Below are 17,126 nucleotides of genomic sequence, written 5' to 3' on the forward strand. Positions count from 1 at the left end.
AGGAAAGAAAATAGAAGGACATTAATGAAACAAAAGTACAAATGAATCGATCAGAAAATTAAAAAAATATATTAGTGCAAGAACTGGTCTTTGGGTGGGAGGGCATAAAATAAATAAAACATTAGTATTAGTTTACCTAATTGAAGAAAAAGAAGTCACAAATAGCCTCTATGAAAAATGATAGTGGAGAAATAACTACATATGTAGAGAAAATTAAATGAATCATATGAAATAACTATGCTTAAAATATCACAAATATATTAAGAATTTTGAGAAAATGGATGACTTTTATGAAAATTACAGGGATTCATATATCTATATCTATATATTGACAGATATATCAACATAAATACATATGTAATCTAGAGAGGGAAAATATGATGAAAGAAATACAGAAAGATGACAATGAGATTGCCTTCAAATAATGTACCATACCCAAGTAAATTCAAGGAGAGTTCTACAAAGGACCTTCAAGGACCAAATAACACCAAAACAGTGCTAATTCTTCCAGATACATTTTATTCTGTGAGAGGAGATGGGATACTTTGAGGGTGAGCAAATGCATTCCATATTTAGAGTGTTTAAAATATTCTGAGAGCCAGATCAGATCATTCTGTGGAGGGGTAATCAGAAATATTCAGGAATGGGGTACCTGGGTGGCATAGTCAGTTAAGCATCCGACTCTTGATTTCGGCTCAGGTCATGATCTCAGACACCTGACATCTAGTTCCTCATCAGGCTCCAAGCTCAGCACAGAGACAGCTTGTCCCTCTCCTTCTGCTCCTCACCCCTGCTCAAATAAATAAATAAACAAAATCTCTAAAAAAAAAAAAACACTTAGGAACAGATCTGTCTGTTCTACAGTTAAGGAGGTGCCGCATTTTTTTCATGACCAACATATCCGTAGGATTTCTGTTCAGTGTGAGATTTTTCATGCACAGTGAGATCTGCCTTTTGGGAAGGCCCTTCTCACAATCAGTACATAGAGGAGGTTTCTCTCCTATGTGGATTCTGTTGTCTAGTGAGGTGTATATGCTGGCAGAATACCTTCCCACATTCACTGCATTTGGAGGGTTTCTCCCTCATGTGTGTTCTCTCATATGTGATCATCTGTGATTTCCGAGAAAAGGCCATCCCGTATTCAGCAGATTCAGAGGGTTTCTCCCTTGTATGAGCTCTTTGATGTACAACTAGTGGAGACTTCTCCCAGAAGACCTTTCCACACTCACTACATTCATATGGTTTCTCTCCAGCATGAGCTCTCTGATGTATAATGAGGTGTGATTTCAGGGAAAAGGCCCTTCCACATTCCATACACTCATAGGGTTTCTCCCCTGTATGAATTCTCTGATGAATAATGAGGGGCGATTTCTGGGAGAAGGTTTTGCCACAGTCCCTACACTCATAGGGTTTTTCCCCTGTATGAATTCTCTGGTGTATAACAAGAGGTGATTTCTGAGAGAAGGCTTTTCCACATTCTGTACATATATAAGGTTTCTCTCCTGTATGAAGCCTTTGATGTCCAGTAAGGTGTGACTTTTGGGAAAAGGCTTTTCCACAGTCAGTACATACATAAGGTTTCTCTCCTGTATGGATTCTTTGATGCCCTATGAGGTGAGACTGCTGGCAAAAGGTTTTTCCACATTCACTACACTTATAGGGTTTCTCTCCAGTATGTGTTCTTCGATGGATGATGAGTTGTGTTTTCCGAGGGAAGGTTTTCCCACATTCGGTACATTCATAGGGTCTCTCCCCAGTATGAGTTATCTGGTGTATAAAAAGGTGAGACTTCTCACAGAAGGCTTTTCCACATTCACTGCATTCAAAGGGCTTCTCTCTAGCATGAACTCGCTGATGTATAATGAGGTGTGACTTCTGAGAGAAGGCTTTTTGACACTCAAAACATTCATAGGGTTTCTCTCCAGTGTGGACTCTCTGATGAACGATGAAGGGTGACTTCTGGGAGAAAGTCCTCCCACACTCAGTACATTCATAAGGTTTCTCCCCAGTATGAATCCTCTGATGCACAATGAGGTGTGATTTCTCGCTGAAGGCTTTTCCACAATCTCCACACACATAGGGTTTCTCTCCAGTATGAATTCTTTGATGTATAATAAGCTGTGACTTCTTAATAAAGCCTTTCCCACACTCACTACAAACATTGGGTTTCTTACCTGCTTGACCTTTCTTATACTGAATATGGACTTGTTTATGATTGACGACTTTTTCACATTGACTATGTCCACAGGGTTTCATGCCCGTGTAAATTTTCTCAGGCACAGAACAGGAATCACTATAGCTAGGTGATGTCCCACATCCAAATATCTCAATGGGGTTCTTTCTTGCATAGCTCCTACTGCATGTCAGCGAGTCTAAATTAGATTCCAAGCTCTTTTCACATGAATCAAAATCATGGAGTTTTTTACATGAAGGATCAAGGTCTATGCAGCCACCAAAAATTTTTCCAAACGTATTACACTTGGGGCCTTTCTCCCTGGCCACTGTTTCACGGCTAATTACTGTGATCTGCTTCAAAACTCTGTCTTGGTTTCCTTGATATCTATCTATCTGACCATCAATATGCCAGACTTTTAAGAGAGAGTACAATGAATTATCCTTTGGGGATGTTTCCATTATCTCCTTTTGAAACAAAAGTTCTTCAGAAATGACCTGCTGGGAAGAGTCAAAGCTTTCCTCCCTGTCTGAAAAAAGAAAAGATAAAATCAAATAGAAACCAAAAAAGGAAACAACAAATAGAAATGCTAGGAAAGTGCTGATGTAGGATGGATGTTATAAAGAAGGCCTAATGAATTTTAAGGAAGAAAGGAGGCCAAAGATGTCAGAGATAAAGAAAATACCCTCTCAGCCATCTACCCAATTCTCAATTACCTGAGTGAATCCACCTTGACAACTCACTCTTTTTGATCCATGGGTCCTCTTCATGTTCCAACTTGAAGATTATACCTGGTTTTATACCAGAACACCCTGTTAAGGGAAAATTATAATGGTCTTGGCCTTGGCAGCTCAGAAATTCATGAAGAAAAGAAGCAGTCTCAGGGGCCTCCCAGGAAAGATGGATCCTTAACTCACAAAAATAAATTCCAGATATACCAAAAATATAAACATAAAATATAAACTATAAAAGAAAGGACCCTATTAATGGAAAATCATAAAGGTCATGGCCTTGAAAGCTCAGAAGGATGAGGAGGATTTGCTTCATTGCTACATGGAGAATTTGTCCTTACCCACAGAGACCAGGTGGCTGTAGATCTCCAGCATCACATCTCTATGTAGGGTCTTCTGAGCAGGGTCCAGGTGCTGCCACTCTTCCTGGGTGAAGTCTACAGCCACATCCTCATATGTCACTAGTTCCTATAACAGCACATTCCTATACAATCTGCTCATTCTGATCATTTTTATCACACTAATACATGTAGGATACCTAATTAGCATTTTGTGTAGCTATTAATGAGAAAAACTGTAAAATTCTGCCATTAGCAAGAATAGCTAGTGGAACAGAATGAACAGTCTAAAACTAGATGTAAATAAATGAGAAATTTAATATATAATAAAGAGGTATTTTTTAAAAGATTTCATTTTAAAAATGAAAATGTGAGAGACACAGAAAGACAGAGATGCAGGCAGAGGAAGAAGCAGGCTCCATGCAAGAAGCTCAGTGTGGGACTCGATCCTGAGACTCCAGGATCATGCCCTGAGCCAAAGGCAGACGCTCAAGCACTGAGCCACCCAGGCATCCCTAAAGCAGTATTTTAAATAAGTGTTGAGGTGCCTGGCTGGTCAGTCAATGGAGCATGTGACTCTTTTTTTAAAGAGTTTATTTATTTATTCATGAGAGACACAGAGAGAGAGGCCGAGACACAGGCAGAGGGAGAAGCAGGCTCCCCAAAGGGAGGCCAATGTGGGACTTGATCCCAGGATCCCGAGATCACGACCTGAACCAAAGGCAAACACTCAACCACTGAGCCACCCAGGTATCCCTGGAGCATGTGACTTGATCTCGGGTTTGTGAATCTGAGCCCCAAGCTGGGTATAGAGATTACTTAAAAATAAAATTTATAACTAAATAAGTCCAGAAAAGACAGATTATTCAAAACTGGGTAGCTATCAGAAAAAAAAGTAAAGTTGGACTCCTTATTTCACACTATCCAAAAAAATAAATTTGAGATATAACAAAATTTTAAACAAAAAAAAGAAGTCATAAAACAAAGACAAGAGAGTTTTTAAAAATAATTTCAAAGTGGAGAAAACTCTTCTCACTAGGCATGGTACAAATCCAGATGCTACAAAGGAAAATACCGGTAAATTTGATTACTTTATGTATTGCATAGCAAAATATAAACAAACTCAAAGGGCAAGCAACTAACTGGGGAGTATATATGTGCACAACACATAAAATGGACAAAAAGCTAATTTCTTCAATTTATAGAACTCCTAAAAAGCAAGAAGAAAAAGACCAACAACTTAACCTTTTAAAAAATAATCAGAGGAGCAACCCGGGTGGCTCAGCGGTTTAGTGCCTGCCTTCAGCCCAGGGCGTGATCCTGGAGACCCAGGATGGATTCCCACATCGGGCTCCCTGCATGGAGCCTGCTTCTCCCTCTGCCTGTGTCTCTGCCTCTCTTTCTCTCTGTGTCTCTCATGAATAAATAAATAAAATCTTTAAAAAATAAATAAATCAAAAATAAGCAGAGGACATGACCATCAATTCACAGAGAAGGAAATGCAAATGGCTTTTAAACATGAAAAATGATGTTCAACTTCATTCATGTGAAGAGAGATGTAAATGAAAACAAACAAACATCATATTTTTCTTACATATTATCAAAGATTAGAGTTTAAGAAGTCATGAAGTTGGTAAAGATATCAAAAAAGGAACACACTCAAATTATGGGTATATACTGGTACAATATATTTTGAAGGCAATTTATTTGACAATATCCATCAAATTTAAATGTATATACTATCTGATCAGCAATCCATTTCTAGAAATTATTCAACACATATACTCATATATGTGAGCAAAACAGCATATGTGAAGTCATTTCACTACAGTACTGTTTATAATTGCAAAATAATGAAGGCAACCTTATGGGGGATTGGATAAATTATGCTTCAATCCCCATAAGGGAATACCATTAACAACCATAAAAAGCAACAAGGAATGATATGTAACAATCTCTAAAATACACTGTTAGGTGAAAAAAAATTCATCTATTCAGCAAGCAGTTATTGAGACCCCACTGAATATCAGGCATTATTCTAGGAACTAGGGATACAGCAAAAAAGAAATCTGGCAAAAATATCTCCCCTCAAGCATCTCATATTCTAGTGAGAGGACACAGCCAACAAGACTGAGTGACAAATAGCCAAAAAAGAAAAGTTTGTAATGTGCACTTCAAAATTCATATCACTCATATAAAAAAGCTCATAGAAAGCAATAAGCAAAAGACTGACAAAAAGGGAGATTGACGGAGAAATTTTTAAATGGCAAATATGTGGGGAAAATGCCGAATTTCATTTAATCATTAATGAAAAGCAAATGAAAATAAGATACAATGTTCAACCATAAAAATAGTAAGAATGAAAAACACCGATGCTATTTAGTAGTAAGAAAAATATTGGGAAATGGGCCTCCTTGTAAATGATTTATAGCCACATGTAGAAGCTAATTATATAATATCAAAATACAATTTGAGAAACATCCTTTAAATTTTAAACAGGCTTTGCTCTCTGATCTAGCACAGTCATGTCCAAGAATTTGGTCTACATAAATATTTGATAAGGTTGTTCCTTTATTTGTGACTTTCCTGCTTTAGAGTCCTGGCTAACCTATGTACTAGCCATGCCCCTGCTTTTTTCTCTGAAAAACAGCGATAATAATAGTATCCAGCACAAAGTAATTCCATTATAACGTATTATAATGGTGCCGGGCACAAAGTAAGCATTCAATAAACAGTAGCTGTAATTATTCTTATTCTTATTACTGTTAGACATCAAAGAAAAAAACAGAACAATAAAAGAGCCCATCAACAAGGGGCTGGTATCCTACAAACATTAAAAGAATATAGTAAAAGGATGCTAGGAACAATTTTATGACAAGAAATTTGACAATACAGATCTTAGGACAGCAGAGTATAACACGCAGGCCAAATATGGCCCAGAGAGCTAAGAATGGTATTTACACTTTTACATGGTTGAAGAAAAAAGCCAAAGGAGAATATTTTGTGGCATGTGAAAATTATATTCAAATTTTGTTGGATTACAGCCATGCTCATTGGTTTGCATATTGTCTACAGCTGCTTTCAACCTACAAAAACAGAGCTGAGTAGTTGCAATAGAGACCATATGGCCTACATGCCTAAAATATTTCTATCTGGCCTTCTGCAGAAAAAGTTTGCTGACCCCTGACTTAGACAAACTGGACAAATTACTTGAAAATCACAACTTAACAAAAGCAATATACAAAGAAACCGAAAATCTTAATGGTACTAAATATTTTCAGTAAGTCAAATTCATATTTAAAAACCTACTCACAAAGAAAACTCCACACCCTGATGACTTCACTGGAGAACTCTTCCAAATATTCAAGACAGAAATAATACTAATCTTACCCAAACTCTTTCAGAGAATACTCCCCAACTTGTTTTTTTTTTTTAGAATTTTTTTTTTATTTTTATTTACTTATGATAGTCACACACAGAGAGAGAGAGAGGCAGAGACACAGGCAGAGAGAGAAGCAGGCTCCATGCACTGGGAGCCTGACGCGGGATTCGATCCCGGGTCTCCAGGATCGCGCCCTGGGCCAAAGGCAGGTGCCAAACCGCTGCGCCACCCAGGGATCCCCAGCTTGTTAAATAAAGTCAACATAACTGTGATTCCAAAACATAAACAAGAATACAAGAAAAAGTACAGACCAATATGTCTCATGGAACATGGTAGTAAAAATCCTCAACAAAATATTAATAGAAGACTGGCTTAGGGGGATCCCCGGGTGGCTCAGCGGTTTAGCGCCTGCCTTCAGCCCAGGGCGTGATCCTGGAATCCGGGGATCGAGTCCCACATCGGGCTCCCTGCAGGGAGCCTGCTTCTCCCTCTGCCTGTGTCTCTGCCTCTCTCTCTCTCTCTCTCTCTCTCTCTCTCATAAATGAATAAATAAAATCTTAAAAAAAAAAGACTGGCTTAGGTGAACCCACTGGGGCTGGCTGGGGAAAAGGAGGAGGCTTGCTCCAGAAGGAACTGTCTGAGGGATCATAGGGATTTCTAAATATGGGAAAGGGGAATAAATCACTTGTTGAAGTCAATTGTACATATATTTTTGTAGGTCTAAAGAAAGAACAAAGCCTATATAACAGGAATCCAGTTCTTCAGGGATACCAAAAGGAAATTTTCAAGTCATTTTTTGTGCAATCTAGATGTGGAAATTAGCATACAATTGTTTGAACCTTGCTGAATAACAGTTCAACCTTCAAAAAAAAGACTGGCTTGATGATAATGATGAGGAGGAGATGACAGAAATGGGTGAAGATTAACCATAGATATAACAAGATTGGCCACCAGTTAATAATATTTGCAACTGGGTGATAAGCACAAAGACGTTCACAAAAATCTACGTTTGTGTATGTTCAAAATTGAAATTTCCCATAATAAAATGTAAAAACTATATGTATTGGAATTTTTTTGAAGATTTTTATTTATTTGACACAGAGAGAGAGAGAGAGAGAGCAGGAGGATCAACAGGCAGAGGGAGAAAAAGAAGCAGACTCCCTGCTGAGCAGGGAGCCCAATGTGAGGCTAGATCCCAGGACCCTGGGATCATGACCTAGGTCAAAGGCAGACACTTAACCTACTGAGCCACCCAGGTGCCTGGAAATGTTTTAGCAATACATTCTTTTTAAGTTACAGAATATATAGTGTGTATGGTAAAGAAAAATACATGAAAATAATAAAATCACTAGCACACATTTATACATATATATCTATATACACAGAGGTTATATGTATCTGGAAAGAGCATCCCCAAACTACATAATACTAGTTATGCCAGAGGAGAGGGCAGAAGTTAGATTACAGAGATATTTCCCTTACTTTTTAAGTTTTACTTTGCAATATTATTTACATTCTTTGCACCATGTATAAATTACCCTTGCAAAGAGGGGATAAAAAGACATAAAATGGAAGAGCAAAGAAGGAAACTGGCCTTGCGTTGGAGCATGATCCCACAAACTATGAGATGATAACAAAGGGGCCATGGAAAACCAGGAAACCACCTACCCTCTAAGCCTCTGCCAGAAAATTTTAACTAAAAATAGCCTCTTTGAAACAACTACCGATAATACCACACTGGCCTTTAGGAAAACTCAACAATCAAATTTCTTAAGCTAAAGTCCCAGAAATCTTGACCTGCTGAAGAGCTAGACTGATAAAGTGATTTCTCTTGATGAAGAATGCAAACCATCTGATATATCCCTTTTGCCATTTTCACTGTGGCTGCCAGGAAGCTCAAAGGTAAAATGTTTAGCTCAGTTTATATGAAGCAAGGCCAGATAATCTATGTATCTTAACAGCAACTTTACCTGCATCTTGATCTTCTATTCTGTCTAGATTTCTCTAATTCTTATTGCCAATGTATTGCCCTTTCTCATTTTACTATGGGAAAACCAAGTGGGAAACAAACAACTTACCTGGGACTCAGTCATTTTCTGTTTGTCTTTGGAAAGCAATTGGGGGTGCAGTGGGGTACAGAAGAGTCTTCAGAGACCAAGCTGGGTTAACTACTCTTCAATGGCTGAATGTAGAATGTGTTGCTTGTTAATTTATTGCTAACTTGTGTTTATCATCTGACCAGCAATTCCATTTCTAGAACTTTATTCTAAGGTAATAATCATGGATTGTGCAGAGATTTAACTGAAGGAACTTTCATCACAGCTTTGTCTTTAACACCGTAATTCTGAAAATATTCTCAAAATGCCCAATCGCTGAGGACTGAGAAAATAATTTATGGAACCTCCAAGAGATAGAAAGGCAGGTGACCATTTAAAGTAACACCAAAGACAATTAAGAGGCTCAAAAGATACAACAACCAACTGTAAAGTATGGACCTTGTCTAGATCTTAATTTGAACAGATATAAAAATCTTTGAGATAATCATTAAAGTTCGAACCCTGACTAGATATTTGATATTAAGAAATGTAACCAAAGGGATCCCTAGGTGGCGCAGCGGTTTAGCGCCTGTCTTTGGCCCAGGGCGCGATCCTGGAGACCCGGGATCGAATCCCACATCGGGCTCCCGGTGCATGGAGCCTGCTCCTCCCTCTGCCTGTGTCTCTGCCTCTCTCTCTCTCTCTCTATCTGTGTGTGACTATCATAAATAAATAAAAATTTAAAAAAAAAAGAAACTATTATAAAAAAAAAAGAAAAGAAATGTAACCAAAAAAAAAAAAGGAAATTTAACCAGTGATGATCTGACGTTACTATTGTTAAATATTTTACCTCAAATAATAATATTGACATTTAAGACCTTATCTTTTACAAATACATGATGAAGTCTTTTTTTAAGATTTTATTTTTTCATGAGAGACACAGAGAGAGTGGCAGAGAGAGAGGCAGAGAGAGAAGCAGGCTCCCCGAGAGGAGCCTGATGTAGACCTCAATCCCGGGCCCTAGGGATCACAACCTAAGCCAAAGGCAGACGCTCAACCACTGAGCCACCCAGGCACCTGCATCATGATACATCTGGGATTTCTTTCAAAATAATAAGGACTACATATGTAAAGATTCATTCAACTATACACTTAATATTTGTGCATTTTATGTTATCAGTAACAAAGAAAAAACAATCTGGGAGGGAGAAATAAATGGGTGATCTAAATTAGGAATTGGAAAACTTTCTCTGTATAGAGACAGATAGTAAATATTTCAGATTTGTGAAGCCTACAGTCTCTGTTGCAACCACTCAGAGATTGAAAGCAGCCACAGACAATACGTAAGCCAATTCTGTTTATTGGCTGTGTTCTAATAAAACTTCATTTATGGAGCACGTGGGTGGCTCAGTTGGTTAAGCCTCTGACTCTCGGTTTCAACTCAGGTCATGATCTACAGGTGGTGAGATCAAGCCCTGCATGGGGCTCTGCACTGAGCGTGAAGCCTGCTTGAGATTTTCTCTCTCTCCCTCTGCCCCTCCACTCCCACTGCTCTCTCTCTCTGTAAAAAAAGAAATTTTAATACTACTGTTTAAAAACTTCATTTAGTAACACTATAATTTGAATTTTAATCATTTTCATGTCACAAAATATTCTTCTTCTGATTTTTTCCAAACATTAAAAAATGTGAAAACCATTTGTAGCATACGGCTGTATAAAAACAGCACGAGGCCAGATATGGCCCACTGCCTAGTTTTCCATCCCCTGGTCTAGATGAAACAACAGTGGCCATCGGGTGATGATTGATAAGACTGGGTGATGGACATAATGGGAGTTTATTATATAAGTCCCTCTATTTTGCTGAATGTTTGAAAATTTCCATAGAAATAAGCTTAGTAGGGATCCCTGGGTGGCGCAGCGGTTTGGCGCCTGCCTTTGGCCCAGGGCGCGATCCTGGAGACCCGGGATCGAATCCCACATCGGGCTCCCGGTGCATGGAGCCTGCTTCTCCCTCTGCCTGTGTCTCTGTGCCTCTCTCTCTCTCTGTGACTATCATAAATAAATAAAAATTAAAAAAAAAATAAGAAATAAGCTTAGTAGTATTATGGAAATAAAGTTAATAGCATGGAAACATAGCTACAAAATGAAGAAGAGGCAGATCACAAGATCACACTCCCAATTATTTAATAATATCTGTTCCCCAAGACATCACAATGGTTTGTGGCCCTCCAGATATCAACCCTACCTGACAAAATCTTATTCCTTGGCATTTAATTTCCTTTATTCTATTTTCTTGGCTATTACATGAATAGAACTGACCTTGAGTTCATGGAAGATCCATGAAATATATCCAAGATCAGTGCTACAAAACCAAGGTGAATAAATAATAATCAGGTATTAACTCACTTAACATCCCAAGCCTCAAAGGATAGACTCTGCTATTATTCTCATTTCACAGTGAGGAAACTGAAGCCTAAAGAGGTTGAGTGACTTCTCTATGATCACACAGCCAGTGACCAGGGGGTGGGGTGGTGGGAAAACAAAAAGCAGAGAACTCCTCCCTAGATGTCATGGCATCAAAGTTTTCAGAGATGCAACTCTGTTTATTTCTGAATGCCCTAAAAAACTAATTCTCATCCTAAATTACAAAGGACATTGTCTGATTTTTAACTTGAGAATAACGAAACTAAATTTACATCGTGCTTTACAGTTCAAAGTTAACTTGAAACCTTAATATTAGGATGCCTGGGTGGCTCAGTGGTTGAGCGTCTGCCTTTGGCTCAGGCATGATTCCCAGGTCCTGGGATGGAGTCCCGAGTCGGGCTCCCTGCATGGAGCCTGCTTCTCCCTCTGCCTGTGTCTCTGCCTTTCTCCCTGTGTGTGTCTCTCATGAATACATAAAGAAAATCTTTTAAATAAATAAATAAATAAATAAATAAATAAATAAATAAATAAATAAAACCTTAATATTCAAAGACACAACAAGGAAAAGAGAAGCCAAAAATCAAGGAAATATTTGCAAAACACGGATCATTGATAAAGGAGTAGTATCAGAATATATAAAAACAAGCCCTACAAATCAATAAGGCAAACATCCAATAGAAAAATGAGCAAGAGATGTGAACAGGTGCCTCACAAAGAAGGATCTAAGAGATCAAAACATATATGAAAAAGTAGTCATCAGGGAATTACAAATTAAAGCCTGGATGTCTGACCCCTCCATTGGAATGTTGCCACCACAAGGGCAAGGATTTTTGTTTATTCATGGATGTATTATTGATCTCAAAGAGCCACACATCATGGACCACACAGAATCCCAACATTGACACTACATACTCCCATTCCTGTCCCCATAGACTCTCATTACTCACCCTAAAGACCACCCCATTGCCCCCCCAGACCCCCCATCATTCACCCAACAAACTCTCCATCACTCACCTTACAAACCCCTTTCACTCACTCCCTTGAAAACTTATCACTCACCCTAAGACACCATTGCTCACTGGATAGACTCTCCATCACTCAGCCCAGACTCCATTCATTCACCCCCACAAACCCCTTTCCCTCACTTACTAGAAACCCCATCATTCACCCTGCAGACCCCATTGCTCACTTCCATAAACTCATCACATATCCCACACACAGTCCTACGGACTCCCTTCCCTATCACTGCCCTCTACATCATTCAGTCCAAAGGACCCCCTCATTAGTCCTTCCACATGTCCCCATCACTGACCACACAGACCCACATCACTCAACCGGGCCCCTCACCCTGGCTCTGCTCTCAGGACCCCAAAGCTCCTTCTCAAGTCGAGCTTGGCTCCCTGCTTGCACAAATGGGCTCAACATCGCCCAAAATTCCCTTTCTCCTCCAGCCCTCCTGGTGGGTCTGGATGACGCATCAGCTTATCTTTCGCAGGCTCAGAAACAGCCTCCAAGCCGAGCTCTACCAGTAACAAAAATGGCGGCATTCAGTCTGCGCCGGGAACTCTGCCGGCCAGGAAAATGGCCAGGGCCTCGCACTGCTTCCTGAGGCTCCCATTCCAGCCAGAAGAGATTTGCGTTTTAGCGTCCGGGAAGTCCCCGTGCTATTTCCGAGGCAGGGTATTCGGAATTTGTGCTTCGAAAGCAGTGTGAGGCTCGGCTATGTAGCGACTGTTCCGGGCGGGTGAATGGGCGTTCCCGGCCATGGGCAAAGGCCGGGCCCGAGCAAAGGCGTGGCGACGGGCGGGTAGGGGAGTTCGGTGGGAACCGGGCCCAAGGGGGGCAGCGGGGAGGCAGTGGTAAGGCCCGAGGGTAGAAGCACCGCCCGGGAGACAGCTCGGCAGAAGCCACATTTCTAAACCTCTGGTGAAAGTGAAGTCTTTTGACATAACGTCTTCTCTCACTCGCACACCCCGCCTGCCTCTCACAGCTTAACGTCACCGCCGTCCAGCCTTCCTATTGTTCCTTCGATGGGGCGGAGCCCCCGACTCGTCTGTCACTCAAGGCTCCGCTTTACGGCGCTCCTGGTCTTCTATTGGCTCATTCGGACACAGAAGGCCCGCCCTTTCTTGTCACGCACAGGCCCGACTTTCTGCCCGGTCTCTTAAAGTGGGCTGATGTGGCTCTTATTGCAGCCTTATTATCAAAGCTGAAAGAAGTATGAGAGGCAAAGGTTTATGGCTAAAACTTAAGGAGGCATTTGATTTTAGAAAATTTAACAGGGGATCCCTGGGTGGCGCAGCGGTTTGACGCCTGCCTTTGGCCTGGGGCACGATCCTGGAGACCCGGGATCGAATCCCACGTCGGGCTCCCGGTGCATGGAGCCTGCTTCTCCTTCTGCCTGTGTCTCTGCCTCTCTCTCTCTCTCTCTCTCTGTGACTATCATAAATAAATAAAAATTTAAAAAAAAAAAAGAAAACTTAACAGAAGACTAGATCCTGGGCGTGATCCTGGGGTCTGAGATCGAGTCCCACATCGGGCTCCTTGCAAGGGAGCCTGCTTATGTCTCTGCCTATGTCTCAGAGACACAGAGAGAGAGGCAGAGACATAGGCAGAGGGAGAAGCTGGCTCCCCGTGGAGAGCATGATGCGGGACTTGATTCCAGGACAGGGGCGGGGCATCACGGCCTGAACCAAAGGCAGACGCCCAACCACTGAGCCACCCAGGCGTCCCTAAATAAAATATATTTTTTAAATTTTATTTCTAGGTCACACCAGAAGGGCACTGACGGTAAAATAGTGGCCTAGTTATGAAGTCTTTCCAGAGAGGCTTTGAAACGGAAATGCTAACTTCTGTTTCAAACTTGAGGGAAGCATCAGTGACGGCCTAATTACAAAGGCCCTTAAGTTAATAGACATCCAGGTTGGAGGACATAGATAAGGGATTTTGATGGTGGAACAATTAACAATGGTTAGGATTTGAGGTCACACAGAGGGGCATGGATGGTGGAAGGTTAATAAGGACATGGTTTGGGTGTTGGGCAGATGGGCATCAATGGCAGAATTTTTCAAAGATGCCTTTAGTAGTTTCCCATTGCTGCTCTAACAGAGTACCAAAAAACTTACAGGTTTAAAACAACACAAGTTTATTATTTTACAGTTCTGAAGGTCAGAAGTCCAAAGTGAGTTTCCCTGGGCTGAAATCAAGGTATTAATAGAATCATACTCCCTGGGGAGGCTCTAGGGAAGAATACATTTCCTTGCATTTTCTAGCTTCTAGAGGCCAGCTGTCTTCCTTGGCTCATAACCCCTTCTTCCATCTTCAAAGCCAGAAAAGTAGCATGCTCATATCTCTCTCTGACTATGATCTTTTGCTTCCACCATCACACCTTCTTTGACTCTGACCGCGCTCTTTCCTTCTTATAAGGACCCTTGTGATTACATTGGACACATCTGATAATCTGTAATAATCTACCCATCTCAAGATTTTTAATTTAATCATATCTATGAATTACCTTTTTAAATTTTTTAAAAGATTTTATTTATTTATTCATGAGAGATGCAGAGAGAGAGGCAGAGACACAGGAGGAGAGAGAAGCAGGCTCCCTATGGGGAGCCCAATGTGGGACTCCATCCCAGGACCTCAGGATCACGACCTGAGCTGAAGGCAAACGCTCAACTACTGAGCCACCCAGGCGTTGCTACCCCCCTTTTTAAAGATCACAAAGTCCCTTTTTCATGCAAGATAACATATTCAGAGGGTCAGTAGTGGAAGACTATTGACTGAGGCATAAGGTATTAATAGGGAAAAGCTATTATTCCAGTAGATCTGGCTTGAATTCAAACCAGATGGGTATCGATTAAGGGGCCCAGGCTGTTCTCTCAGGATTTCTTCAAAGGCCTGGGTTCAAGGTCAGAACAAAGGAAATTGATGGAAATCTCAATAGGCACCTGGACCCTAGATAATGATCATAAGAGCATTGCTGGTGGAAAAGTTAACAGAAGTCTAGGTTTAAGATCTAGAACATAGACACATTGATGGTAGAATACTTAACAAAGCCCTGGGTTTAAGGTTAAAGGATCATCAATGAATAAAGATTTAATAGACAGCCAGAGTCAAGGTCAGAAAAAAAGGGGCATTGATGGTAAAATCTATATAACTACAATCTTGATTTAATATATAGATCAAGGATCCCTGGGTGGCACAGCGGTTTGGTGCCTGCCTTTGGCCCAGGGCGCGATCCTGGAGACCCGGGATCGAATCCCACGTCGGGCTCCCGGTGCATGGAGCCTGCTTCTCCCTCTGCCTGTGTCTCTGCCTCTCTCTCTCTCTCTCTCTCTCTCTCTCTCTCTCTCTGTGACTATCATAAATAAATAAAAATTAAAAAAATAAAAACTCAGGATATTAAAATATATATATATATATATATAGATCAACAGGGGAAACTAATGTTTTTAAAAGACTTGGATTTCATTTACAGATCATATTAGGCATTGATCGAAAAAGTAAAGACTCATGTTTGGTTTTCATGACAGAGTAAATTGATGATAGAATAATGAGTTGACAGACACCTAAATTAAATGCCCCCAACAAGTGGAGCATAAATGGCAGACGCATTAATAGCAGCCTGTGCAGAGAGAAAACTGAGCAGAGAACCAGGTGCAAGGTCAGACCTGAGTGCCTATGAGAGTGGAAAAATTAACGGAGAACAAGGACCAAAGTTCATAACTGAGGGACATAGATTCATTATTATCTCATGTTCAGGCCCAGGGGGAAGGTGCTGGGCCCCAGGAGATATGTTCTCCATGATTCTATGCTCCAGTTCCCTTCTGCAGTAAATGTCTCCAAAGCCCTGATTGCAAATGTCCTTGCCTTCTGTATTCCCTGGTTTGATGTGTTGAAGGGAGGTAAGATTCACCTAAGCTCTTCATTGTTAGATTTGTTCAGTCTAGACTCAGAAATTGAGGAGTTTCACCATTTTATTTAATTTAGGGGTTTTTTTAAAAGATAAAGTTTGTCCTGTACACCAGGGCAGCCAATATATAGTTCTTATCTCTAGAGTAATTGCTACAATGGTAGGAAATAAAATGTAACAAAATTGTTTTTCTAACTAACAAATATGAATTAAGGTTGTCCTCTAAATAAAATCTGGTTAATTATGCAATATATACTTTAAGGTTTTTTGTTTTTTGTTTTTTGCAAAAAAAAGAAGTTTGTAGGTATAAGAAAAAAAAACATCCATGAAAACCTACCACATGGGAAGAGGGACGGCTGAGCAGATGGGCCCTTTCCAGTTCAGGAGTCTTGGACCTAAGTGGGAAGATGATGCTGGGAGTTCCTCAACTACCCCTTGCTGCCTCCCTGGTGGCTGATGCCACATCTTCAGAGGTGGTTTGCAGTGAATTATTTCATTCAAAGTTGGGAGGGAATGATGCACCGGTGACCTCAATGGGGTGTCAGCATTGTCAGGGTCCCCCAGGATGTGACAGCAACAGGTGATTAAAGACAATGTCACTGCCCCTATTTGTAGTTGTATTAGGTGCTGCAGCCAACACCTTTAGTCAAGAGGTAAAGAGAACAAAAGAGGAAGCCTGTGGGAGAAGGAGAGAGGCCTCTGAGAGACTATAATATAAGAGAAAGAGAATGGAGAGAAGGAGATAAAGAGAAAGAGATAAGCAGAGAAAACCAGAGACAATGCGGGCATCTAACATGGTGAATCAGGTATATAAGGTATATAAGGTACTTTTTTACAGTTTTGGGGGAAAGGATAAAATTTATATGAAATTTAAATGAGCCCTGCTACATTTGTCTACAATGTGTTGTCTGAATAAGACATTTATTGTGAGGATCACATCTGTGTATTTACTGATTTCTAGTGCAGAATTTCTGAACCTTAACAGTATTGACATTTAGGGCTACATAGCTCTTTGTTGTGGAAGGCTATCTTGTGCATTGTAGGATGTTTAGCATCATTCCTGGCCTCTACCCACTAGATCCTAGTAGCCTCCTCCCAGTTGTAAGAAACAAAATTTTGCAGGCATT

At 40.5% G+C, this 17,126-nt stretch overlaps 1 protein-coding gene and 1 pseudogene across 3 annotated transcripts; one reads left to right on the forward strand and one right to left on the reverse strand.

The window, feature by feature from the left end:
• Nucleotides 1-499: 499 nt before the first annotated feature.
• Nucleotides 500-13,003, reverse strand: ZNF630 (zinc finger protein 630). Of its 3 annotated transcripts, XM_035711777.2 has the most exons (5): nt 12,432-13,003; nt 8,703-8,806; nt 3,246-3,372; nt 2,890-2,985; nt 500-2,702 (listed from the first exon to the last, which is right to left on the reverse strand). In XM_035711777.2, exons 2-5 carry the CDS (start codon nt 8,715-8,717, stop codon nt 976-978), a joined length of 1,965 nt encoding a protein of 654 aa, XP_035567670.1. In that variant the 5' UTR covers nt 8,718-8,806; nt 12,432-13,003; the 3' UTR covers nt 500-975. The 3 variants fall into 3 exon arrangements, with proteins under 3 accessions (XP_035567670.1, XP_025324683.1, XP_025324682.1); XM_025468898.3 differs by lacking the exon at nt 8,703-8,806 and having other exon boundaries at nt 2,917-2,985; nt 12,432-13,002; XM_025468897.3 differs by lacking the exon at nt 8,703-8,806 and having other exon boundaries at nt 12,432-13,002.
• LOC112673303 (small nucleolar RNA SNORD22) lies at nt 7,158-7,270 on the forward strand (annotated as a pseudogene).
• Nucleotides 13,004-17,126: the final 4,123 nt, after the last annotated feature.

The sequence above is a fragment of the Canis lupus genome, chromosome X, assembly GCF_003254725.2.
Source record: "Canis lupus dingo isolate Sandy chromosome X, ASM325472v2, whole genome shotgun sequence".
Classification (NCBI taxonomy): domain Eukaryota; kingdom Metazoa; phylum Chordata; class Mammalia; order Carnivora; family Canidae; genus Canis; species Canis lupus.